We start from the raw sequence: 26,242 nt of genomic DNA, 5'->3' as shown, positions 1-26,242 counted from the left end.
AATGCTATTACTGCTGCATTTAAGGGTCTGCCACATCACAGGCTTGGCGGATTTACCCCCAGCTCTGAGCAAATCCCACGTGATTTTGTAGATTTTCGGTGCTATTACCACCGGCGGTAATAGCACCTAACATTCCCCATTGGGCCCAATGGGGAATGAGGAATTCCCGAATGGGCCCAATGGGGAATGGGGACTTACCTTTCCGCCAAACCCGTGATCCGGCGCTAATAGCCCCAGCCGCTGGGTTTATCGCCAAACTCGTGATGAGGCCCATAGTAAAGGTTCAGCCAGCCTTGCTGGAATGTGCTCTTCTAATCTTTCAAATGAACACATATCTCTGCAATGAGTGCTTAACACACTGAGATAACTACTGAACCATTGTGGCACTCAATTTATCAATATCGATTTCAACTTTGGCAATTGCACATGATCAACATAATTCCGACAGGAAGGAAAGAATGCTACACAAGTTGTGCAATAAGGAAAACACAAACTATGTATTCCACAGTGAGCACAGAAAGCATTCTCCTGACGTGTGCTATTAAAGTCTGGTGAACAATGCAATCTAACTTTGGATGAGGCAGCCTTGTGGGGGCCCCCCTCCAAGGTGGGGGCCCTGGTCTAGTGCCCCTTTTGCCCTCCCATAAAAACGTCTCTGGCTTTAATCATTATCTCTTACTTCTTGCGGTTTCTATGTTGCTGCATTTGGCTAGTGATGAAAATTATAAAAAGCAATGATAGTTATGTGTATGTGTCTGTCCTCTACCTATAGAACTGTACGCTTGTGTTCTTCATGTATTCGAGTGCATGTTTGTGTCCCAAAGTGTGGATGGCACGTGGGCTTCATGTCTAATGCAGTCTCCAATGACGTCCGCAACATGGCTTCTTGGTGCTTTAATCGAGACTGTCAATTGAGGTGACTTTGGTTATGACCAGGGGCTCCTCATCCACGCTGGCATAAATTCTTAAGGCACCTGGTCTGTAGGGCTGGTTGAGGGCGTATGGCTGGCTGAGAGGGTATCTCTCGACATACTTGTCAATCATTGGCCCACTGGGAATCGGCCCAAAATAGAATGGGGGATTGCGGTATTTCCTGGCCTTCTTCCGTGGCATGAATTTCGCAGGAGGCGGTAGGCTTTCCCATCTCTCTTCACCGCAGTCTCCGAAACAAATTTCACAATTGTATAGGGACCAATGAATCGAGGCAAAAATGTACGAGAACCAAATAGCTTGATGTGTTGAGTAGATAACCACACCCGATGCCCAGCCACATATTAGGGACTGACCCGTCTCTTCTGATCGGCTTGCCTCTTATAGGCCACTTTAGCCCTGTCTAGATTTTGGTGTGCTCTCTCTTGTATGCCCAGAAGCTCCTGAGTATGTTCCGCAACCGCAGGAGTCTTATCAAAAATGGGAACCTCCTCTGGCAACATTTTACAATCTTGTCCATATAAGCAAAAATGTGGAGGCATTCCCAGCGAATTATGCTTAGCATTGTTGTAACAAAATTCTGCCAGCCACAAGGACCGGACCCAAGACGACTTGCCATTAGCCAGGAAACATCGCAAATATTGCCCCATAGTTTGATTAACCCTCTCAGTCTGCCCATCCGTCTGAGGATGAGAACTGGTGCGTAGGGCTCAGGATATTCTGAGCAATTTAGAGAAATCATGCCAAAACCAAGATGTAAACTGAGATCCCTGATCAGATACTATGGCTCTTGGTAACCCATGCAACCTCACCACATGTTGCAAGAACAATTCTGCCAAAGCCCCAGAGAATGAAATGGGCTTGCGTCGTCAAGTAATCTACTACCACCAGAATGGTATCAAAAATTGTCATCCTGGGGCAGGTCGATAACAAAATCAAAAGATAGACATTCACACAGTTCCGCAGGCATGAGTAATGGTTGTAACAACCGTGCCTTTCTCAAATGATTTGCCTTGGACCGTACACAGGTTTCACAGCATGCCACATAATCCTGTACATCAGAAGACAAGCCCTCCCACCAGAAATACCGCTGCATCATGTCCAGAGTCTTTGTAACTACATCATGGGCCACCATGGGGGACTTGTGGCATCAAAACAAAGCCTTCCTTCTCAACGTCTCAGTGGGAAGAAACAACTTCCCCTCTAGGTAGTGTAATCCCTCCCGAATGCATCTTTCTCTCTTTTCCTTCACCCATCGCTGCCACTCCTTTCTCGGGAAACCCTTGCGCACCTCCCAGAGCACGTCCTTGGCTACTGCTCCCACAATCCTCTCCACAGGAATAATACACTGCTTCTCCTGACACTGCCTGCCCATATTCTCCTGTCTGGACAGAGGGTCTACCTTCCCATTACTCCTACCCGGACGATACGTGACCAGAAAGTCAAATTCTTCAAATAATTGTGACTACTGTAACTGCCGGGAACTCAAGGTTCTTGCTAATCTTAAGTATTGCAAATTCTTGTGATCTGTAATCACAACCACAGGATGCCGAGCCCGCATTAGATAATGACGCTATTCCTGAAAAGCCGCTCTAATGGCTAGGAGCTCCTTGTCCATAATAGCATAGTTCTGTTTACAACTTGTCAGCTTGCGCGAAACTAAGCCACTGGATGCATAATGCCCTCCTCATCAATCTGTGACAAGATGACTCCAATGGCCAAGTTGGAAGCATCCTTCTCAACTTGAAACGGCTTTTCGGAATCAGGGTGGTGCAAGATAGGGGCTTTCGTGAAGGCTACCATTAACCTTTCAAATGCTTCCTCTGCCTCCTTATCCCAATAAAAATGGCTTGCCTTCCTCAAGAGTTGTGTGGTCGTGTGATGGGTGTAATTGTGGCTGAAAAATTGTTAATAAATCAGCTGTAAAAATGAGCAAATCCCAAAAATGACAATGTCCTTAACACACTGGCCCTCATTACGGCTTTGGGGGTAGCCATGCCGCTATTGGCAGCATGGCGCCTCCAAAACCGGGTCCGGGTTCCCTGAATGGGGAATTACCGGTCCATTTCGAGTTTGGAGGGCCCGGTAATTCCTCCCTCAGGGAACCAGGGCCTGGACCTTCCCCATTCCCATTCGAGCCCCCATAGGGCTCAATGGGAATGGGTGCAGGGAGCTAAGAATGGGGCGATTACGACCGGCCCATTGTTAGCTTCCTGGTCCCCTCGCAGGGCACAGTAACGACGCCTGGTTTCACCAGGCGTCCTTACTGGGTCCCGCAGGGGACCTCGTAATCAGGACGGAATGGGTTTAACGGGTCTGCATGCATTAGCGGCACCCATTAACCCATTCCGCCTGACTCGTAATGAGGCCCACTGTGTAGCCGGCCATTTGGTCACTGCCTGAAGCTTCCTGTCATCCATGACCACCCCAGAAGGAGTCAAAATAAATCCAGGAATTCTACCCTGGAAGTATGAAACTCGCATTTCTCCAACTTTGCAAACAAATGATATTCTTGTAACCTGGTCAACACCGCCTTGACATCTTGCACATATTGATCCACAGTCTCAGAAAAAAATAAAATGTTGTCAATATAGACTAGCGCAAATAGGTCTAAATACTCCTGCAACACCTATTGCATGAAATGCTGAAAGGCTGCAGGAGCATTACATAAACCCAAAGGCATAACCAAATACTCAAACAGCCCAAATTGTGTACGAAAGGCAGTCTTCCATTCATCACCCTCTTTCACTCTGATAAGGTGCTACGCTCCCCTGAAATCCAGTTTGGCATAAATCCTAGCATCTTCACATGATCTAGCAGAAAATAAATCAATGGTAGTGGGAACCTGTTTTTAGGGTGACCTTATTTAGTGCCCTATACTCTATACAGGTTCTCAAGCTTCCCTCCTTCTTTGTACAAAAAACAAGGGAGAAGAAATGGGCGACTTGAAATGGCGAATAAACCTACAAGCCAACATTTCATCCATATACGCTTGTAAATACTGAGTCCCAGATGCAGATAGTGCGTACACCCGACTACATGGCAGCCTGGAGTTAGCTTCCAATTCAATCACACAGTCAAATGGCCTATGGGGAGGTAGCTGTGAACCACCTCCCTTTTCAAACACACATGCAAATTCTTGATACTCCACCGGCAAGGTGGTGGCCACTGCTCCAATGTTGGACTGGGAACATACCCCTTCCACCAACAAATTCGTGGGACCTCCCCAATACCAGTTAAATGGGAGCCACATCTCTCAGCCTCAAAGGTCAATGTCCTCTCCTTCCAATCAATATTGGGTTATGTGTCACTAGTCACAAAATTCCCAAAATAACCCCAAATTGAGGAGCCGTAATAAGGTCAAAAGTAATACTCTCATCGTGTCCTGCCCCACACCTCATCAGCATCTCGTGGGTTTGTGTGGTAACAGGACCAGTTGTCAAACATGACCCGTCTACAGCCTGTACCGGCTCGATTTCCTTCTTCAGCTGGGTGGGTATTCCTTAGTTGCTAACGTGATAGCAAGGAAATTCCCAGTTGCCCCAGCATTCACCATGGCTGAAACCATCTCCTTACTATTGGCAAAAATCAAAGTCACCAGTAGATATATGTGTGGTGCCTTAAACTGGATCATATCAGCTACATGCCACTGCATCCCCCTGAAGCGGTGTTCCCTGAGCAATTAATCCACTAACCTGCATCTTCAATGTGGTTGTCTCCTGCCGAGACTGTACCAATTTTTCCTGACTATCCTGCAGTGCCTTGAGCACCTCTGTTAAGGGTGGAGGGTACTCTATATGGCTTGAATGACGTTATTTTCCCACTCTTGGGGTTTGGTGATTATGTCACACCTCTGAGGTATCACGCAACTCCTTCCTGACCACGGAAGCCAAATGTACTAGACCCCTCCCACCTTGTTTGGCACGGGCTCCAGATTTGTACCAACAAGTAGCATTGAGGCAGCCAATGGGGGGCAATAGGGTTAGGGAGAAGTTGCGGATAGGGAAGGGGGTGTTAGAGTAACCAGAAGAAGGGTTAGGGTTCATGAAGATGGATGGTTACAGGGAATGCAAGGGAAAAAACACACACTCACAAAGCATGACACATGAGTAATGACAATAGCCCTTCTTGGATTGGACTCTCTTGTATCCTGACCTTTCTCTTGATCATTATAACATCCTCCTTCTTATTTTGGAAAATATTCTCCTAGAACCTATACCCTTGGACATTCATACTCTAGAAAAGTGACAAACATAAGGACATGGCAATAGTATAAACCTAAGACAGAAAACACAAGTCATGGCGTTAGCCGTGATGTTCTCTGACAGATTACTCCCCTCCTCCCCTGGCCTCCTTAATGCAGTCACCCGGAACTTGCTACCACAGTTTATGTTCTTGGGTTAATACGTGGTCTGCATGCCTCCCCAGGGGCAAACACAAGCAAGCAGCAACAGACAACATAGCATGCCCTGGGAGTGCAAATTCTTGCCCACGGTGCTCCTGGAAATGTTCCAGGCTACACATAGCTTCAGCTAATTAGCTTTCAAAGTATCACCGTGCCAATCTGCACATATGTGGCGCTTCCGCACCGTGCCCCTCCTTTCCCCGTTTTCCACCTCTGACCAAACACTTTCAGCAAGTACTTAGCTGAGGTCTCGGGGGTGGGGGGACTGATGGCACCTCCCCAGGTGATGTAACACCAGCGATGATCGGGTGAACCGCGATCTCCGGAATGTCTACTGAGTCAACGGAAAAGAGAAGAGAAGGTAGCAGCGACTCCTTACTCCCGCTGAGCTGCCTCTCCCCCTTCTTCACCGCCTTAGCCCGGGTCCATAAAAACACTGTCCTGCTCTCATCTGACCCATGCTTTCACACCCAAAATCACCAACAAGCAGCACGAGTCAGGGAGGAGCTTAAATACCTGAGTCCAGCGTGCGCATGCACGCACTCCAAAACCCCATGTGATTATGGGTTTCGTAGTTTTCTGGGTCCTGTGGCACGCAAACTGCCCTACCGAGCTCTGACAAGCCCCCTTTTCCTCACAAATATATACATCCTTTTTTGCAAAAATCCCACCTGCAGCAAAGAAACGTTCCATGAGAAATTCTACTTTGTAGATAATTGTTGATATTTCTAGCGAATAGTGAAGTACCTTAGCCTACAACTAAAGATCATGCAAAACCCAATTACATAAATAGCAAGAAGAATTAAAAACCTAATTAATAATCAACTCGTTATTCAATGCAAAAAAGTTAAGTAGATGTTAGGAAGGCCATGTACAATTCAATAATATACATTTGTGATGCAGGAAATGCTTTGGAGGGACAGGGCCTCCTCGTTCTTATCCCACTTCTTCCCTGAATGTGTTTTTCTGTGTGTCTTTCTGTCACAGGAGTCCAGTCTGGACCTCTGGCAGTGCAGCTCTTCATTTTTATTATTGGTGAGCAAGACCCATGGGATACCCCTATGGCACCATGGGTAGGGGTACCCCTTGTTACCCCTAGTGTGTGTTTTTGGGCACCTGTGTGTTGCCCACAGAGGAGGGTATGGGCTGGTGGCAGCTGCATGCAGATTTTTCAGTGGCTCTGGGGCTCCCCATTTTGGATGGCAAGGCCTTGCTTGAGGAATCAATTGATTCCTGAACAAAGGAGAGATGGCTACTGTTAGCAATATGGCATTCTGCCTTTGCCTCTTGTTTCTCAAAGTCCTGAGAAACCCTGGCTGTGTTTCCCCTTACCTGTGATTAGAAATTGAGTGAAGGACCATATATGGCTTTAAGGTTGCCCTTACTGGACTAGTAGGAGCCTTCCCAGGGACCGCTTGTTGTGCGTTCTCCCTATGGGTGGGACCTGAATGAATAAAAAGGGGTGTCAATTAACATTCTGTGTTGTTGGTGTCTGCTTTTGGTTGTGTGTGACAATGCATGTGGTCTGCCTGAGCCAGCCTTGTCTGAAACTGGAGGTAATGCAGTGTGTGCTCTGAAAGGCTGGGAGTTTCCCTCAATACACATCCACTGTCTTGCGTGTCTGAGTGAATGGGAGGATTTGCGCATAACAGAGGACCCCTCACTTTACTCTGTGTCAGAAGCCAGAAGCTTGTAAGCTTATATCCTAAATCCAGCAGGAGAAAGAAGTCTGCTGCTGCAACTCTTCAAGAAATCCAAAGGCTGCTGTGCTGATTCAAGGACCGATCAAGAGAAGACTTGGACAGGCAACCTATCCCCGTAGCTACGAGGGGACATTGTGCAACTGCTACTCCTCACCCAAAGTGTCCTGAAAGGCAGTTCTGAGTGCCTGACATCCTACACTGGTATCTTTGTGGGTCCAGAAAAAGAGTGACCGGAGCCCAAGAAGTCCACCAGCATCATCCTGTATCCAGAGGCTATCAGTGACCAGAGGAAAGCCAGACTGCTGTGTATTATGTAGAAGAGGGGGGACCCTGGCAAAGTGCTGCTCGATGGCCAGAGTTTGACAAGTTCCAACCCACTGAAGAAATCTTCAAATGGCAGTGCAGATATGGCATTTGTCCACTTTTCCACAGCTCAGGAAGTCTAGTGTTGCCGCCTGCAAAGAAGTGCCCGCGGTGGGTTTGCCGCCATTCTGAACCAAAGAAAGAGTTCAGAGGGTCTAAACATGGCAGTGGCCCACATAAAGTCCAGTGCTCGAGACCAAGCCACCAGAAGCCATCCTGTCATCTGTGGCTGCGAAGAACCGAACAGTAACTAACTGTGAATTACCTAAACCAATCACCTAATTAAGTCACTGCACCGGTTGCCACCAAAGGTCATCAACAAAAACCAAAGGACTCATCTTTACCTCCCAAGCCTTGCTCAGGTTGTGAGATTCAGCTTTGTGGGACATCGTCAGCCGGCGTAGTAACCCAACCAAAGAGACCACAGTGGCAGACCTTCACTGCTGCCTTTCTGACACTGCTTGGTTCCCATCTACTACTCAACAACGGCGACCCAGTAACAACTTCTTCCAGAGGGGTTCCATCCTCAATGGGCATTGTCAACTAAAGCTGAGACACTCCACCACTTTACCTTGTGACAAGGAAGAAGGACTTCCGCCCGCAGAGTTCATCCATGGGTCTCAGATTCATTTTAGGCCCGGCTCTCCTGTTGCTTCCCAGGTACTTTCGGGTAGTGGGATTTGTAGAAACAAAAGCAGACAATTAACAAACACATAAGGACTGGGCATTAACAAAAAACCAAAGTCTAACTTACCTTTTGTTGCAGGTTGCCCAGCTGGGGAGGGATCTCCACACAGAATTGCATTTTTACTCTGAAAAATATTCTGCCAGTGGTCTAAAGTATTACCTACATTTCTACATTTACGTCTGTGGAGTTAAACAGTGTTTGGTAATTTTAATGCCTTTTAATAACTGTTACCAGTTGGTGCATTATTGCTGAACTAAGAATAACTGTGGTACCACATAGTACTATATATATTTTGTTAACTATTTAAGTAGAATTTCTTAGTACAAATTGAGTCTTATTTATTTGTATATATCCACCTAAATGTTATATCCTTTAACAATATCCTTTAATAAAAGAACTGTGCTAGCACATAACAGTGTATAGACATTCCTTTGTGGGGTTTTGGGGATTCACAGTACATATGAACCAGCCTTCATCATCTCCCTCGAGTCTCAGCCTCGGTACCTTGTCCATTGCTACTATTTGAGAGGCTTGGCAAGGGTTCCCATGTGCCTCTGCCCCACAATACAGTGGGTAGTACTACAGACACCGCTACCAGTCTTTACAATAATTATATCAAATTAATGGTCAAATAATTAAGTTATAGCATGCAATGTTATACTTATGATGTTAGATGTAGTTATGGAATAATAGTAGAACAAAGTATGTATACCGTCATGTAGCAGAGAAGTATCAACACCAAACTCAAAGATAAATAATGTATACAGGTTTAGTCATGTTTTTACAAAGATTCAAGAAAGATAACAGAGGGAAAAGGTGATACACAAATGGGATGACTGGGTTGGACATTTCGTTAAGGAATTAACAAAACATTGACATGCACCAAATGTTTTTTTCAGGGGAGAATGTACAACAGGACAATGCAATGCACTGGATAACTTTCCCTTGGGGTCATTTTACTAAACTCCTGGTTCCCTCCCCAAGACAGGTTGGCACTTCTCAGTCATTGGATGTCTTGGAGTTTTTAAAGTGATCCACTCATGTTCTTTTCTTATCTCCTTGATCTGTACATACAGATCTACTTGGACTGTAGATTGAGGTCATCTTTGTCTGCAAATTTGGATCAACTTGATCGTTAGGTTCAGGACATCCGCATCTCATCATGGACTCGAGGGAAGATCCCTTCTTCATGCACTTGGGCCCTACGTGGTCTTGGGGGCTAGGCTGGAGCACAGCAAAAGCCGTGGCTGGGTATCAGGGAGCAAACCCCTTTAAAGCTTCCTCCAAGTGGTAGGCCACGTAACCTTCTCTACAGGCTTAGCTGTTCTTTTCTTGCAACCTTGCTGCCTTAGGTTCCTGGCAGTACTTCCCAACAGTCAGTCCTCACCCCCCTCCTTAACGGGTCACAACAGTCTCAGACCTAAACTGTCTCATACCTAATGGACGCTGTTTTATGGCTCCACTCGCCCCTTGTCAGGTACCCCTACCCTTCCAATTCCCACTATTTGCAGGCTTTGGGCATACAAATTCCTTATTCTCACCTCTTCTATACTGTTTATTCGAACATCATACTTATCATTGTCTCCTGCCTCTTCAATGCCTTCTCCAACCTCCTCCTTAACCCTCCCACAAATTTCTTTCTGAAAGCTCTCCAAAATCTCCATGTAGTATTCTTCTCCAGTTCTCATTTGATGTTTTCCTCAATCTCTTCCTTGATGTCCTTTTCTCTTCTCTTCTTTTTTCCTCAACATGTTCCTTCTTTCCCCATCACTCCCTTGAAGCCTCCTTTAAATGCCTCCTTAGCACTCCCCTCAATAACTCCATGGATGCTTCCTCCAACCTCCTTGCAATCTCTTCTCTCATGGATTCCCTTTCTTCTCCCCCCTTCTGCACCCATATTTCATCCTCGGACTACCTACCTCATGTCTCAGCCAGCCACCTCCTGCCTCGCCTCTTCTCTTCTGCCACCCTTCGCCACTCTTCCTCCTCCAGTATCACTTCCTGCTTCTTAACACCAGGTGCCTCCTCCCTCTACTTCCAACCATCTCAGCATTGTGCTCACTAACTCAATTATACCACATTGGTCAATCTTCTAGGTTCTTTTGTAGGGAGTAATCCTCTTCCCATGGGCAGTCTTGCTCATGAGTGTGTACATCTATGTATACTGAAAAGTATTGTAATGTGATTGGAGCCACATCTGTGCTTTGTTAGTCACACTTGATGGTAATGTGGTCTAAGCAAGCAGTGTATTGCCAGATGAGCCTATTTCCATCTCTCCCACCAACTTGGAATCTATAGGCAAGTTGTGGATGCTGCTGAGCAGTCTGCTTGTGTGTTGCTGTCTCTTTCAGGAGGGAGGACCACACTCCCTCTAGTCCTCAGCACATGTATGTGTCTCTCTTAATTCTGCCACCGCACAAGAATGATTCTACTAGTGCTTCTTTTTGAGGTTTTAAGAAATATAAAGGGCAAAATGCTTAGCATACTTGCAATAAGGATATAGGATTTATAATATAAAATAATAAAAGCCAGGGGCATGTGACTAAACTACAGATATATTTACTTAACGCATATGTTTGTATGAAACTGAGGATTACAAAAATATTTAACTATCATGTACACATAGATTCATTGTGGACTTAGATTGAAAAAAGACGTCTTAAATGTTTTGTTAACTTATACCACACACCGTTACCACCCAGGGGCAGTCTCCAGGAGCTCAAATAGATTATTTTTGTTTAATTCAGGTAATTACAGATACTTCATGGCATCAGAGGGAAGGAATGCTTGGAAGGATGGGTGATTGAATGTATGTGATTAAAATTGATTAGCTCACAAGTATGAGAGTTAATTACTCAATTTCGGAGTTCAGTTAAAGTACAGAAACTCACTGCATAAACTTTCCCATGATCTTATGTTATAAAATGATGCAGAGATATGGGAATTTCCTGTATTTTTTACAGAGTCACTATTCATTGGGGTGGTTAAGTTGGTGGGTGTTTTTGATGTAATAGACTGGTTAGGTTGAAAAAGTCAAAGCAAAAGCATAAATCCTTAACACTACTCTTGAGTTAGATGCCAAGCTCATGAGAATGTATACTTAAATAAATGATTTTGCAGTGTCTGGTGCTTTCTAAAAAAAATATTTTCTTCTTCTGTTCACACATTTTTAGGCCCTGAAGAAGGGAGCAGATTATGTGAATCTTAAGATTAGGAGAGTGAAACACATGTTGACTACTGGAGAATTGATAGTATTGTAGGATTAGATGATATTTTGTTGTTCTTCAGGGATCAATTGATCCGATTCTGAGGAATAAATATTAGAAGCAGGTAACATTAATGTATAACTGGACTGTAAGGAATTATACATATTTTCTAGGCATTGTTTTGAATTGAAAAGTTCTCAATAGTGGTATGAAATGGCATGTTGTTCAATATGACAAGTAGTACATTCATATAGAACACATGACTTATGGATGAATTGGCCCCATTTCATACATACAATGTAAATGTGGAATGAGAGGATAAAATAGATCCTTATTTTCTGTTCTCCCCATATTCTGCTGTTAAGCCACAAGATTCATGAAGAGAATTTACTTTAAAATGAAGGTAGTTGTTCTGAGGGTGAATGTGTTGGACATGCCCCCAAAACTCATATATGCATTGGTCCACATCTCCGTAATGGGTGGAGGGCTGGGCAACGAATTCACCTACAAGGGTTGTGAACATGCCATTCAGTGAACGGCAGGACACACATGTCAAAAATGCTCATGCTTTGCATAACCATTTGCATCTGGTGAATATCAACACAGACAGGGGTTATGCCAAGGCCCCTAGACACCTTATGGTTTTCCTTGAGCATGGTGAATGACAGGGGAGACCAAGTACAGGGGTTACACCTGCAGGCAGAAATGCTTCCATGAACACTTCCCTTTCAGAATCAGAGGTGCACTTCAGGAGATCACTGCCACTCCCATGGTGTGTCTTTTTGCTTGTACACATATTGCACCTGTGCAAGAACTGCCAGAACAAAAAAGGGCTTGTGCAGGCAGTTTTAAGTGTATTTTTTTCATGTGGAATATGTATGTTTAACACTCGCCTGGGTATTGAGAATCAGTGCATTGGAGGCTGCGTCTGCCCCCAGTGCTAATTGTCTTCCACCCACGGGACTGATTATGAAGCAGCTTCACAAACATTTTGTTGGGGACTTGAAGAGCAACGGCTTAAATACAACACTCTGGAAACACACATTGTATCACATGCGGATCCCAGCGCTTCTAGGTTCTACAAATTGAAGTATGGATGGGATGAAAACAATGCAGACCAATAGCAACCGGTTTTTGTGCCCCTTTAAATCTCCTGGGACAGGAACTGCTCTGGACTGTAAGGAAGGCATGGTATCAAAAATAGAGAGACACAAGTGATCACAGTTCCAGGGTGTTTAGTAAACTGTATACGTAGGGTGGAAAAACGCCTAATCTAAGCCTACATCTAAGATGGGAGCAAGCTACGACAATCAAATCAAAATAAGGCATTCCTAGTGGAGTCTTGTCAAATAAAAAGGCATATACTAAGAAATACCTATTGCCAATCCTTACTCAGAATACGAAAGAGTGTGGGATAGGGCTCATAATAAATGAAGAAGTGATTACAAATAATAAATCAGGATGTGGTGGTCGTGGTCTCCCTTCCCCACGCTTTGAGCACGGGACAAGGCAACGAGGCACTCTGGAGCACAGCACACGCTTGAGCTTTCCTAGCACGAGACTACAGTTCCGTTTTCAGCTATCAGGATCTTTGATGGACAAGTCTCTTGCTCTGTAACAAGAATCTTGCCTTCTAGGGCCTTATGCATTCAAAATAAGAACAAAAAGTTACTTTCTGCTTGTACCTTGGGTGATGCTTTTTCACCCTTGGATCATCCTCTGTGGTATTCACAAATCTTAATGTCTTTTTAAACAGCTCAAGGTGGACAACCCTCTGCCGGGTTCACTCTTGCGAACACACTGTTTTTTGGGACTTTAGACCCTTTCCATCAGCATCCATCCTTCGGGTTCCCTCTGCCAATCTCACAGTTCCTTCTGCTTTTATACAAGGCAGGATTCACTTCCCTTATTCACGATCATCTGCTGGTCAAAGACTTTTGACTGTACAGAGAATTGTACTAGACACCCGTATGACCACTTTGACCCTCTTCTCGCCTTTCCCCGAGGCCTTTCTGGTAATAGTAGTTTCAATGGGTAATCGTCCAGAGTTTCTCAAGTGAGCACCCACTTGGTGCCTGGCTCAACTGCAGCTGACTTTCCCCTTTTACATTAACAGTTCTTTGTACATTCTGCAATCAGCCGTTTGCTACTTTGGTTCAACATAGTTAGGTTTCTTTATCGGTGCTCCCCTCGACTCACCGGCTGTGATGAACCGCTTGGCTTTCTTCATATCGGGAGTCAAGGCGGTACCACGGAAGCAGGCGTCTCCCTCTGTCCTGCTTATCAGCCTAGGCACGCTCAGTGTACCATTGACATCTGCTGCAACACACTTGGGCTAATGTTTGCAGTCTTACAATATCTTCCGCAGAGGTCTCATGGGCGCTTGGTCGGAGAGGGCAAAGATGCTTCTCTCCTTGTCACCCTCTCGATTCATGCCATCTTTCTCCTCCTCTTGAACTGCGGTGCCTGGATAGCTGTCTCGTCATGTGGTCTGCCTTGCTTGTATTGTGCTCTTGTGCTCCACCATTCATCCCTGTGGGGAAGGGAAAGGGCCATCGGACGTAGGATGGGGAAAAGGTGTTATAAGAAGGGGGATACCACGTCTCACCCGTCGGTGTCCCACTTCCACTCCCCGACAACCCCCCATCCAGGTGATCCTCCCTCACTGCTCCAACCCCAGGAACTGGATCCAATAGCGATGGGTGTGTCCTGGCCACCTAAAGGACGGATCCCCGGGGGACTAGTCAGGGAGACACAGTCAGGTTTCTCACAGGACCAAGTAACTTGACCTGTATGCAGAGGTGCTTTAGGGTTCTGTTTACCAGTACCTCTTCCCCCATTAAAAAAAGAGGATGCTGATGCTTAACGGCATGAACGGGAGAATGAGATTTGTAGGAGTATAGATGTCGATCGCGGGGAACCCCATATTTAAAGTACGTGGCAGGCAAATGAGATTTAGTGGGAAGCACGACTGCTTAAATACAGTGTCTGGAAACAAACAGCCATGGTAAGTAGAATTTCTTTACACCTGTAAGGTGTCATAGAATACAACGCTCCTACTTTTTTGTTCTGTTACATGAACAACGCTTTGGCTGTTCGATTCTTGTTGACTTATATCACTGCCACATTATAGTCCTTCTACACATAGCTATGCCTAGTTCAAGGCATCTCAATGGAAGTGTGTGGGCTGGCGGGAAAGAGCTTTACCCATGACAAACCTCTTTCGGTCCATTCTTCTTCTTCTTCTATGTTAACTAACTTTTTCTTCAACATCCCATTGGACAGAATTACTCCCCATATTCTCCCCCAGCTGGGTACCAGACTGTAGACTTCAGGTAGAACATGATTCAACGCCTGCTCACTCATGGAGATGTAGACAGTGTGGGATTGGTCTAATCAGCCAAAAAGCTGACATTCTGGTTTACATGCAAGATGATGCACTGGGAAAATCTGAAATTTTCCACTGAAAAATCATTGCAAACTGATTGGTGGAAAGTCCATGCTGTCACCAATCTCTGATGCAAAATCCTACTGAAATCTTACAATACTGCAACATTTTCTCCATCTGGCTTACAGTTTCTGGGAAAGAACACTGACCTGTAAGTGGGTAAATTATCTAGCTCAAAAAGTTTTTTAGCTGGTCAAGTGGCACAGCGAGTAGAGCGCTCGCTTTGACATCCGTGCAGAGCCTGCTAACCCAGGTTCGAATCCCGGCAGGGCCAAACTCAGCCTTTCATCCTTCCGAGGTCGATAAATGAGCACCACACACCGTGGGTAATAATAAGCAGCGCTCAGATACCTGAGGGTTCGTAGCGCTATACAAATGCCAAATTATTATTATTAAGAAAGTCAATTTTGTACAAAACCCCCTTCTTACATAGCAGGGATTTGCATCAAAATGTCCTGCTCATGGTTCCTTTTGTGGTACTTTGCTTGTATCAGTAGGAATGTTATCTACATTTACAGCAGAAAATAAATATTCTGCATGTTTCCCATATTATCGATCACAGGTACCCCTGTCCGAACAATGAGGGTCAGTAGTACCTGGGACCAGATTAGGAACGTCCCCCGAGAAACTATCCTTTTCCACATTAGTGGCTTTTTTAACCAGAGGCCCTTCCATAATGGGTTGGCTTTGGAGGACAGAGCCTGGAAACTGTTTTATTATTGAGGGATGGTCTTCCTTAATAATTTTAACAAGCTCTTCAAATCGGTCTAGTCCTTCTAGCCTATTATAGATTTCAGAGAGTAAGAGGGTGTGTGATCTAACCTCTGACCATATATTGTCATAGAGACTCACAAAGGAACTAAGAACCATATTCAATGCAGAGAGTGTGGATTGAGTTAGTTTTATTCTGTTGTCCGCTTCTTTAAGGGTATGTTGCAGAATAGACTCACTGGCATGAACCTTTTTTATATCTGGGAGTAAACCCCTTTTTCTAAGCCAATTTTGCATCTGTGTACACTCATCAATAAAATTAGTGAGTTCAGAAGGAGAACACACGTACGAGGCATCACAAGTTTGTTGGGTTACATTATTTGTGTTAGTGGAAGTAGGATCCAATTGACTCTCGGCTATTGCTTTATCTGCAAATTCTATAATACTAATGTCATTAAGATCATTATCTACAGGATCTTCAGTTTCCAACTTCTTTGCTACATCCGCCAGATGCGTGTGGTCCGGGGTAGCCACTGTAAAAACTGAAAGCGGAGGTTTGATGAGGGTACTAGTGGCAGTCCTTTTACCAAAGAAGTTAGAGATTATTTGCCCTTGGATGGGTTTACCCTGAGTACCCATGTTAGATTTTGTTTTAGGAGTATAAGTTGGGGGTTTTGTGAGTGGAGTTTTAAACACTATGGATTTCACTGTGGAAGTATTGGCAATACCATCAGAAGTAGCAGCTAGAGTAACATGAATAGAAGAAGTATGGTTAACCCCCTTACGAGAGGAAGATACCTCCGGTGATAGATTAATGGGAGGAATACCATAGTTTCTGTTGCCCTCTGGTGGGGGAAGTTGTTGAACAATAACCTCTTTAGACAGGACAGGAGATTCTGTAGCACCCGCAACATTGTCACCCAGCACTGAGACAGGTAAAGGCAGCCTAGGTTGTAATGGGACGGGGGTTGGGTGTGCAGAGTTCACTGTACTGTTATTCGGGTGATCAATGCGCACCCTTGCCCTTGGTAGACTACCCCCTTCCTCCAAATTCAAAGCTATAGTGGCTGCTAGGCGTGCTTCCTGCGCATCTATGGATATATCTTGTTGCGTGGGGTAATACCCATCATATTAAATAGGTCAGTCCTATCTTGTGAGTGAATTTGGGCATGGACCAAAGGTTTTTGAAGAGAAGAATCCTGGGAGCTGTCTACTAGTGTATGTTGTGGCTTGCCCAGAGAAACAGGGATGGGGTTCACTGGTGGGATACATTCTATCAAAGGAGGAGAAGGAGCCTCCACAGCAGGAAAAGTAGAATCAAAAGAAATCTCCATAGCTGCCTGGCTCCTAAGACCCTTATGTGTCGTCCAAACAAGTGGAGAACCGGCAGGGGCGAAAGGCAGGTAACAGGAGGTGTAACAGCAGAGTATCTCTATGGACGATAAAGTGTGGAAACTCCTAGAGTTAATGTTAAAATAGCTATCACAAGCAGGAAAAATCACAAATGCTAAGACCTATGGAATAGCAGACCGTAATTTAAAAATGCTCTGAATACAAGGAGTAGCTAGAACTTTAGAATAAAATACAAATAGATATGGATCTCTTTCTAGAATTGAGAGGAAAAGGTATAAATGTATCATCAGGTATGTCCTTTAATTATTTCGACGAAGAACTCATGAACTGAGTAATGGTCCCATAAATCAGCATAGAACTGAAGGAGCACCTAGTCTCAAGTAAGGAACGCCCGACAGCTTGAGGAGCTGCCAGAGTCCGACTCTCCCCCCTTAGCCTTGAGACTGATTAAAATGTTGCAAGTAAGGTGGCAGCATATGACCTCTAGCTGTGTTACTCACTGAGCCGTTGCACAGACACAGGTCGCAGCCAAACAGCAAAACAGAAGCTCCAGCCCTTACTGCCTCCAGGGCTTAACGCTGCAAGGGTGGTTGGGCCGGCAATTTGTGCAGGCTGGAAGTCACGCGGTCCGTCACGTGCTCGGCAAGGGCTCCGCCCCCTCCAGGAAGCGAGTGTAGCAGCAAGAGCTCAGCTCGCAGTGCTGCTGTGATGAGGAAGACTACAGGCAGGAGCGTTAGTTCGGTAAGTAAAGCGCTCCTTCAAAGTAACAGGAAACACGCCGCAAGGGTGGTTGGGCCGGCAATTTGTGCAGGCTGGAAGTCACGTGGTCCGTCACGTGCTCGGCAAGGGCTCCGCCCCCTCCAGGAGGCGAGTGTAGCAGCAAGAGCTCAGCTCGCAGTGCTGCTGTGATGAGGAAGACTGCAGGCAGGATCGTTAGTTCGGTAAGTAAAGCGCTCCTACAAAGTAACAGGAAACACGCTGCAAGGGTGGTTGGGCCGGCAATTTGTGCAGGCTGGAAGTCAGGTGGTCTGTCACGTGCTTGGTAAGGGCTCCGCACCCTCCATGAAGCGAGTGTAGCGGCAAGAGCTCAGCTAGCAGTGCTGCTGTGATGAGGAAGACTGCAGGCAGGAGCGTTAGTTCGGTAAGTAAAGCGCTCCTTCAAAGTAACAGGAAACACGCAGCAAGTGTGGTTGGGCCGGCAATTTGTGCAGGCTGGAAATCACGTAGTCCGTCACGTGCTCGGCAAGAGCTCCGCCCCCTCCAGGAAGCGAGTGTAGCAGCAAGAGCTCAGCTCGCTGTGCTGCTGTGATGAGGAAGACTACAGGCAGGAGCGTTAGTTCGGTAAGTAAAGCGCTCCTTCAAAGTAACATGATGTCGTTATTTCTTTTCTTAATGTGACACTTGTATGACTTTGTCAATTAATTCCCAAACAGATGCATCGCAGTTATGGGAAACCTAATTCCACTTAAAGGAAAACATTACTGGGAAGTGGATGTCGAAGAAAATACGGAATACCGTATCGGTGTGGCATTTGAAGACACAAACAGAAATGGCTACATTGGCGCCAACAACACATCCTGGTGCATGCGACACGTCGTCACTCCATCAAGGTATAAAGGTTCTACATGTCAACGCGATGCGACATCAAGGAAGCAAATGTTTGCATAATCAATAAATCTAATATTAGGAACATATGTTTAACAGTAAAATGAAATATACACATTCGCTATTTTCATCCATGTCCCGTGCCCTAACCCCCAAAACCCCTCATCAATTATATGGGCAAAGGATCCCTTCTTCCTTAGATCTGCATTGGATCTGGTCTGATCGAACATATCCAACTTCAGATCTACTCTGGACAATGACCTATAAAGCATTGTTGTAAGGCGAGACTAAGCACTCCTCAGCCCCCCTTGATAAAAAAAGATGAACCAACAACTTTATACATTGTTAATTATAACTTTTTAGATATTCCTGTTAGATGAGACAAATCAAGAGGACATTTGTACTAGGTGCCCTCAAAGAGACACTTTTGGATCCATAGTTATAATAATTCACATTTCTGGACTTAAACGCTAGTTTATTTGTAAATAAGTTGACTTTTGTATGGGGTAAACTATATTCTCATTGGCTACACTTTGCAATGTTTTGGTGCAATTGATGGGATGCGCCAGTGCCGAGGTCTCCAAGTACAGTCCTCAAGAATCAAATCTACATCATTTTTTGAGGATAGCCACACAAAATGCATTGAGTACAGTGAATCTAAATGTAGTTTTCTTTACACAGTGTGTGGTTGTTCTGAAAAGCTGGTGTGGTTGAATCTCTCATGAAGAAGTTTGCTTTTGGATATCCCTTGTCTCGCACATTACCATTGCTTAGGTCAAAAAAGATTGCACTGTATTCACAAGGGCTCCCGAATATGTGAACCCTTCCTTGTACGGAATTGTGCAAATCAAGGGGGTGGAAGAAAGGGCAATTTCTGCACATTTTAAAGTTCATTCTAAATTTGTAAACGGGATATGCTTTGCAAGGTGCAGAAAATAAAAGCATTCCCCCTGTGTCGTGAGATCTTCATTTCCATGAAATAGGCAGTTCTGACCCTTTATTGTGTTATATTTAAGCAATATGATCTGAGCGGTGGGGGCATTACCGAGACAGGTAATGCCCCGGGGCCCATAGTTATAGGCCCGAGCGAAGCGAAGCGAGGGCCTTAATGAAGGTCCCGGGGCATTACCTGGCTCGGTAATGTCCCCGCCGCTCGGGGCATATTGCTATTAGTACCCTGGCCCGCAAGATCTGAGAGACAGGGGTACTTAAAGCAGTTTTTTCTGTCCCGAAATGCTGCAGCATTTCGGAACAGAAAAATGGCGGCCATCAGGAGCAGACGCGCTGGGAACTCTTCTGTTCCCAGCGTGTCTGCTCCCGAAAAAAATAAAGAGAAGACGGTAGTGGGGTTGGGAGGACATAGGGGAGAAGGGAGGGCGGGCAGGGAAGAAAACAAAAAAAAAAACGACCTGGGCTCCCGGCGGGGGACGATGGAAGCCTCCAGCCGTTTGGAAGCTTGGTGCGGGGATGGCCCTCTTTCGAGCCTCCTCATTGGCTGAAAGGCTGCCATGCCCCCGCCGGGGACAAAGGCGTGGAATCTGAGGGATTCCCGGGCGGGTAATGCTCTGACGAGGGCCAATCAGAATGGTTCTTTCATTCTGATTATCCCTTGCCGGGTACTAATAGAAAATGGACAACAGCGGCACAAACAACTTCTGTCTCGCTTATTATTTTCTTTATGTAATTTCACAATGACAGGCACGTACGGGACCCGACAAATGTACTTTCAGCACCCAACTGCAAATATACGCAACGGGGCAGGCTAGCACATTGATTGTGCTTGTTAACTTTCCCCCCAGAAATGTGCACGTTTCCTTTGTGGATAAGGTGACATGCACATTAGTTATAATCCTGCAATGCAAAAACACACCCATTCTGCCCCTTTATCTTTTTTTTTTTTGCCCAGTGTTCTTTTATAAAACATTTCTTTCTTGCCTGTTGGCTGTAGTCAAAACTTTTCCCAGGGAACCTTGAGACTTCCTACGCCATTCTTCAGGTACTTACCTGAATCTTGAACACTTACATAATAGGAAAGGACTGAGGTGCCTGCCTTATGCCTGTACTTATAAGGCAGGATATATGATGTATGATATATGTTTTGAATCACTCTCTTCTACATTTCTTAACAGTTTTGTTGCATTGCTTCACTGCATTGCTTAATGGTTTTATTATAAAGTGCTGGTAATCTCACTTTGAGATCACACACCTGTGTTTGTGTATATATGTATTATATATATTTAAGTTTGCTTGGTAGTGTATATTATTAACTGCTTGCTCACCACCCTCTTCTCTCTTAGGTCTGCCTTATTGCTCAGCCTATGCTGCCTTGTTAAACTGTGAAAAGCCCTTGCTTGCCAACTAGGTTGACCTCTCAGAACCCTCCCAAAGGGCCGGTTCTGAAAATAACACCTAATAATTGGTAGCAGATGATGGAAAACAGGTGTGTAGGACTTAGTGGAGACTCGCAGAGTAGCCAGCTTCTAGGTTGCATAAAGAAATATTTACACTAACGCTTGCAATGGTATATAGGTTTCACAAACCTATAGGCATGGGAATATGCACTACCGAATAACCGCGCAAACAACAAAGCAGATCAGTTGCAAACTGTGTGCTCTGAAAATGGGTTAGGTACAAGTATAAAAGCGAGTTGGTGTAAAGACTCATGGATCATCAAGAATCTAGAAATGTTGGTCTCCTTGCTGGAGGAGAGGGTGACAGTGGTGCTGAGGCTAGTAATGGGGTCCCTATATTCTACCCCCCTCCCCCATTGGATCTCCCTTCTCCTAACACAGGGTGTTCCAGATATTTTGGAGTACAACTCCGATCGGCCCTAGCCAGCAAAGTGAATGCCGAGTTGTAGTCCAAAGCATCTGTAGAGTAAAAGGATACAGAGCCCCGCCCTAGCATGTTCCTCTCCATCTCAAAAGACAATATCCTCGCAGGACTAGAGTGGGAAAAGCTGAGAATCAAGGAAATGGAGATTAAGGTTTAAGTTACTTCCCTGTAACTCTTGTTCTCCAGCATGGGTCTGGTATGGATTCACATGCTCATGAATATTTCCTGTCATCAGGCTGGGAATCCTCAGTAAAAAGAAATAAGTTTGGCTTTAGCTTGAAAACTGCATTTCACCTCTAAACCAATCACTGTACTCTGGGTCATACTGCCCCCATCCAATGACAGTCCACTCCCTAAGCTCCACCCCTGGGGGCCACCTTCAGATTTGGTAAGCACGTACAAGGCAATATGAACCAAGAAGAGCCACAGAGCGAAAGAAGGGATGGTTTGCATGTGAATCCATATTACAAAGCAGTACATATACACAACCAGGGGAGGTGGCAAGGCATAACAGAAGTAAAACTCAGCCCGGGAACAGACTCACCTCAAGTAAACAGGCTGCATAGCATCGCTTGGCCGACCCGGGACTCCTCCCCATAATTCCAGTCAATGCAGTAGAACCTTGTGAAGGTGTGCGTAGACCTCCACGTAGCAGCCCTGCATCTGCAGGGGCACACCAGAGAGAAACGCCGTTGTTGCTGCGATGGCTCTAGTGGAATGGGCCCCTGGCCGGCCTGGAAGAGGTCTGTTAGCCAGACGATGACAGTGCATGATGCAGCTGGAGAACCACCTGGAGTTGGAAGTCTTCGAAAAGGCCTTTCTGTGATTCAAAGGTCCAAAATTGATGAACTGAGAAGTCTTCCGAAAACTATTTGTGGGCGCCATGTAAAACTTGAAAGCACGAGCAACGTCCAGTGAATGCAACGCCCTCTCCGCTGGCGATGACGGATTCGGGAAAAAGAAAGGCAACACCAAAGGCTCATTGAGATGGAACTCCGATGGCACCTTTGGCATAAAGGTGGGGTGTGTACACAGTACCCCCCCCTTGCAGTGTCGAAGGATAAGTATGGCTGTTTGTAGGACAGGGCCTGCTCTCCCCGACCCACCTAGCCAAGGTGATCACCAGGAGGAAAGCAGTCTTTCACGAGAGGAACTCCAGAGGTGCCTGATGCATTGGTTCAAAGGGGCCCCCCCACATGAGCTTAGTCAAGACCAAATTGAGTTCCCAAGCTGGGGCAGGAACCTTCACCGGCGGAAAGGTCTTGAAGAGACCTTTGAGGAGCTCCTTGACGTGCCTCTGCGACCACAGGGAAGGCCTACCCAGTGTCCTGGTGTAACGGGATATGACAGCCAGGTCTAGCTTTGGCCAAGGAAAACAGGTATGGTAGGAGCTGCAGTGCTGTGACACGCAGGAGTAATCTTCTGAGCCCGGCACCACACAAAGAAGCGCTTATAGCCCTGGCACGTCAATGTCAAAGAGTCTCTGGCCTTGGCCAGGATGTCCTTACATTCTGGTGGCAAAGAATAATGTCAAATTCTAGGGCTGCAGGAGCCAGGCCCTGACGTTCAGCGACGCTGGTTCATGGTGTAGAATCGCCCCACCTTCTCTGGATAGAAGACCGGTAAGTAGAGGCAGCCCGATGGATGCAGCCGCCGACAGATGTAGCAGTTCTGGATACCAGATCTGTCACAGCCATGTGGAAGCGGCGAGTATCATCTTGCAGTGTCACTGAGTGTGTTGATCACTCGTAGTAGGAGTGGGAAAGGAGGAAAGGGGTATAGGAAGAATCCTCCCATGGGAACGAGAAAGCATCCCCCAAGCTCCTTGGTTGCGGCAACCTGCTGGAAAACCTCTGACACTTGGAGATCGTTGCTGTCGCGAAGAGGTCGATATGGGGCTGCCTCCATTTGCGAAATATAAGAACCACTTGATCCTGGCGAAGCCCCCACTCATGGCAAGAACATAGCTCCCTGCTGAGCGAGTCTGCAATGGTGTTTTTGGTGCCCGCCAGGTGAAAAGGAATGAGAAATATGTCCTGATGAATGGCCCAGTGTCAGGTCCCCCGGACCTCCCTGGAGAGAGTCGGAGAGCACGTCCTGCCCAGCTTCCAGCTGTAGAACATGGTTGTGGTGTTGCCTGTGAAGATCCTCACCACCATTCTCTTCAGAGATGGCAGGAAAGACCTGAGGGCCCAGAAGACCACCCGAAGCTCCAGAAAGTTGATGAGAAGGGTAATTTCCTCCACCAGTCAGAGGCCTCTGGCATGCAACTGCCGGTGTGGGCTCCCCAATCTTCCAGTGAGGCATCCATGGTGATCGTCTCCTGGTGCAGAGGGACTTGGAATGTAACCCCTTGCGTGAGGTTAAGGCGCACGCCCCACCACTGGCTCGCTTGCCGGAACTACTTGCTGAGGGTGAACTTGTCCGTCCAGGATCCTGAGACTTGCAGCCACCTTGCATCCAGAAACTCCTGGAGAGGCCTCATCTGTAGTCTGCATAGACAGACGAGGTTGATGCAGGAGGGCATCAATTCCAGCAGAGACTTCACAGCTTGCACCTTTGCCGATCGTGCCGACGACAGGAGCCATACCTTCCCCAGGATGGCCATCACCCTCTCTTCTAAGGGAGATGCCAGGCAAATGACTTTGTCAAGTCGGGCCCCCAGAAACAGATCGTCCTGCGATGGCTCCAAGCAGGACTTTGGATAATTTATGGAAAATCCCAGATCCGTCAGCAGCCGCACAGTCTTTGTGGTGTCTTGGCTCGCCAATGCATGGGAGCAGGATCAGACAAGACAAGGTAATGGTAGACGTGGATGCCCTCGAAATGATGCGCTGCCAGCGGAACCAAGGCATCTCAGGTCCAGGATCGGCCTCCACCCTCCTGTCTTGTTTCGGACCAGAAAGTATATGGAGTACACTCCGGGTCCCTGAAGGCACTGGGGAACAGGGTCTATCCCACCCTTTCTTAACATGGCATGGACCTCCTGTGGCCACTGCCCCACATGTTGTTCTTGTTGAAATATGAGGACACCGGCTTTGGAACTTCAAGGTGTGCCCCTGTTCGAGAACGTTCAGCACTCATCTGTTGGTGGTGATAGTTTTCCACATGCTGACAAAACTCACCAGCCGGCCTCCCACTGCGGTACACAGGTGGGGGCCCAAGTCTGTGGCCGGTTCAGACCTGTTTTGGTGTCAGGGCACTGCCCTGTGGGCATCACCGACTTCCGCTGCCGTATTACTGTGAGCTACATCTGTACGCCTCTTGAGTCACGGAGCGGGAAGGTTGCCGATAAGGGTTGGTATACTGCTTGGAGGACCTGCCGGACTTTCCTCTTGAGGAACGAATGGATGATGATCGACGTTGTAGGGTCCCTAGTGAACATGCCATCTCTGTGTCTGTCTTGATAATCTGCAGAGACTCGTCACCGGTCTTGCCAAAGAGATTCTCTCCATCAAATGGCATGTCTAATACTTTGGACTGAACGTCCGGTCTGAAGTTGGTTGATTTCAGCCATCCTTGTCAACGAAGAGAAACTCTGTTGCCCATTTGGCAGAAACCTGTGTCCGCGATGTCCACTGCCACCATAATGGTGTGGTCCAAGGCCACCTCCCTCTCCTGGCACAGGGCCAGAGCCTCTACTTTCTTGTCCTCAGGTAAGAAGTCCAGAAAAGGGCCCAATTTATACCATAGCTCCCGATCAATCATAGCGGGAAAGAATGGACAGGGCATTAGCGGCCTTAATGATGGAGGCCACAGTATAGATGATCCTTTTGCCCATCGCGTCCAGCTTCTTCCCATCTTGGTTCGGAGGAACCATGGACGAGGACGACGGTTTCGCCAAACGCTTCCGGGCTGTGGCAGAGACCTTAGTCGGTGCTGTCGCAGCTACCTCACGTGTGGCAGTAGGAACACTTGAGGAGTGGCTGCTTTTGTGACCGTGGACATCACCTTCATAGCCAGGTCCCCCTTCAACGAAGATGTGATGGTTGTCAAGGTCGTCAATGGGGTGGTAGCAGGAGACTTTGTCGACGTGGTTGTGATCAACGACAAAGTTGTTCTGGCCGTTTGAGCAGCCGATGACAATGGCATCACTGAAGGGGGCAGTGAAGGGCCACCTTTTGATCACTGTTTCGTCACCTTGTCTGCCGATGGTAAGGGAATCTTTGACGGAGTTGAGGACTTTCTCTTAGAGGGAGTCCCCCTCACTGGTAGGCTCGCCGTGGAAGTAGTTGGTGATGGTGACCTTCTCCTCCCCGAGTTGGAACCGGCATCCGCAGCAAACCCAGTGGGATCGGCGTTGTGGAGCCTCGCCTTCTTTTGGACCCCCGAGGGCAGGGCATCCTCAAAGCACCTCAAACTCTTTTCTGAGGGAGTTCGCTCAGGGGAACCGACCAGTCCTGGGGGAAGCATGACCATGTCCAGAAGCAGTGTCAGAGGCTTGCCCAATTTGAGCCATGCTGCCAGCCTGCTGTAGCAATCCTTCTTTGTTTTATTCGAAAACCCACAGCAGACCTTGCATCCCTCTTCATCATGGTCTGGATGCAGGCAATACAGCCATGTATGGTGTCGATCATCTACGTACACATTGCTCAGTCCAAACCGCGCAGTTTGAAGAGGCACCTCTTCTCCACGGCCATGGTGAAAAGGTGCGAAGAAGGCCCAAGCCTTTTCGAAACTCGATGAAATATCCATGATGTAGGATGATCTTTGCCTACAGCGGGTCTCTGCAGCTGGTAATCGACCTCTGGTCGAATGATGAGAAAAAAATTGTTCAAAGATTATTCCGAAATTTGCTGGAAAACTCAAAAGATGAACAAATATAGCTCAGAGAGCAAGAGAGGACTCCCAGCAATGAAGCATGTAAAGCATGTGGAATAAATCTGAAGATGGCCACCATGGGTGGAGCTTAGGAAGAGGACTGTCATTGGATGGGGGCAGTATGACCCAGAGTACAGTGATTGGTTTAGAGGAGAAATGCAGTTTTCAAACTAC

At 46.6% G+C, this 26,242-nt stretch overlaps 1 protein-coding gene across 2 annotated transcripts in view; it reads left to right on the top strand.

Moving 5' to 3' along the window:
• FSD2 (fibronectin type III and SPRY domain containing 2) overlaps positions 1 to 26,242 on the top strand; it is a 147,859-nt gene that overhangs the window by 101,076 nt on the left and 20,541 nt on the right. For both annotated transcript variants that reach the window (XM_069624979.1, XM_069624980.1), the window contains one exon: positions 18,241 to 18,417. In XM_069624979.1, the coding sequence (XP_069481080.1) occupies positions 18,241 to 18,417 (177 nt within the window). The remainder of the gene's footprint in view (positions 1 to 18,240; positions 18,418 to 26,242) is intronic.

This window comes from Ambystoma mexicanum, chromosome 11 (assembly GCF_040938575.1).
Source record: "Ambystoma mexicanum isolate Mex_15411 chromosome 11, UKY_AmexF1_1, whole genome shotgun sequence".
Classification (NCBI taxonomy): domain Eukaryota; kingdom Metazoa; phylum Chordata; class Amphibia; order Caudata; family Ambystomatidae; genus Ambystoma; species Ambystoma mexicanum.
The sequence above is the reverse complement of the archived record's forward strand: the minus strand, read 5'-3'. Positions and strand labels throughout refer to the sequence as shown.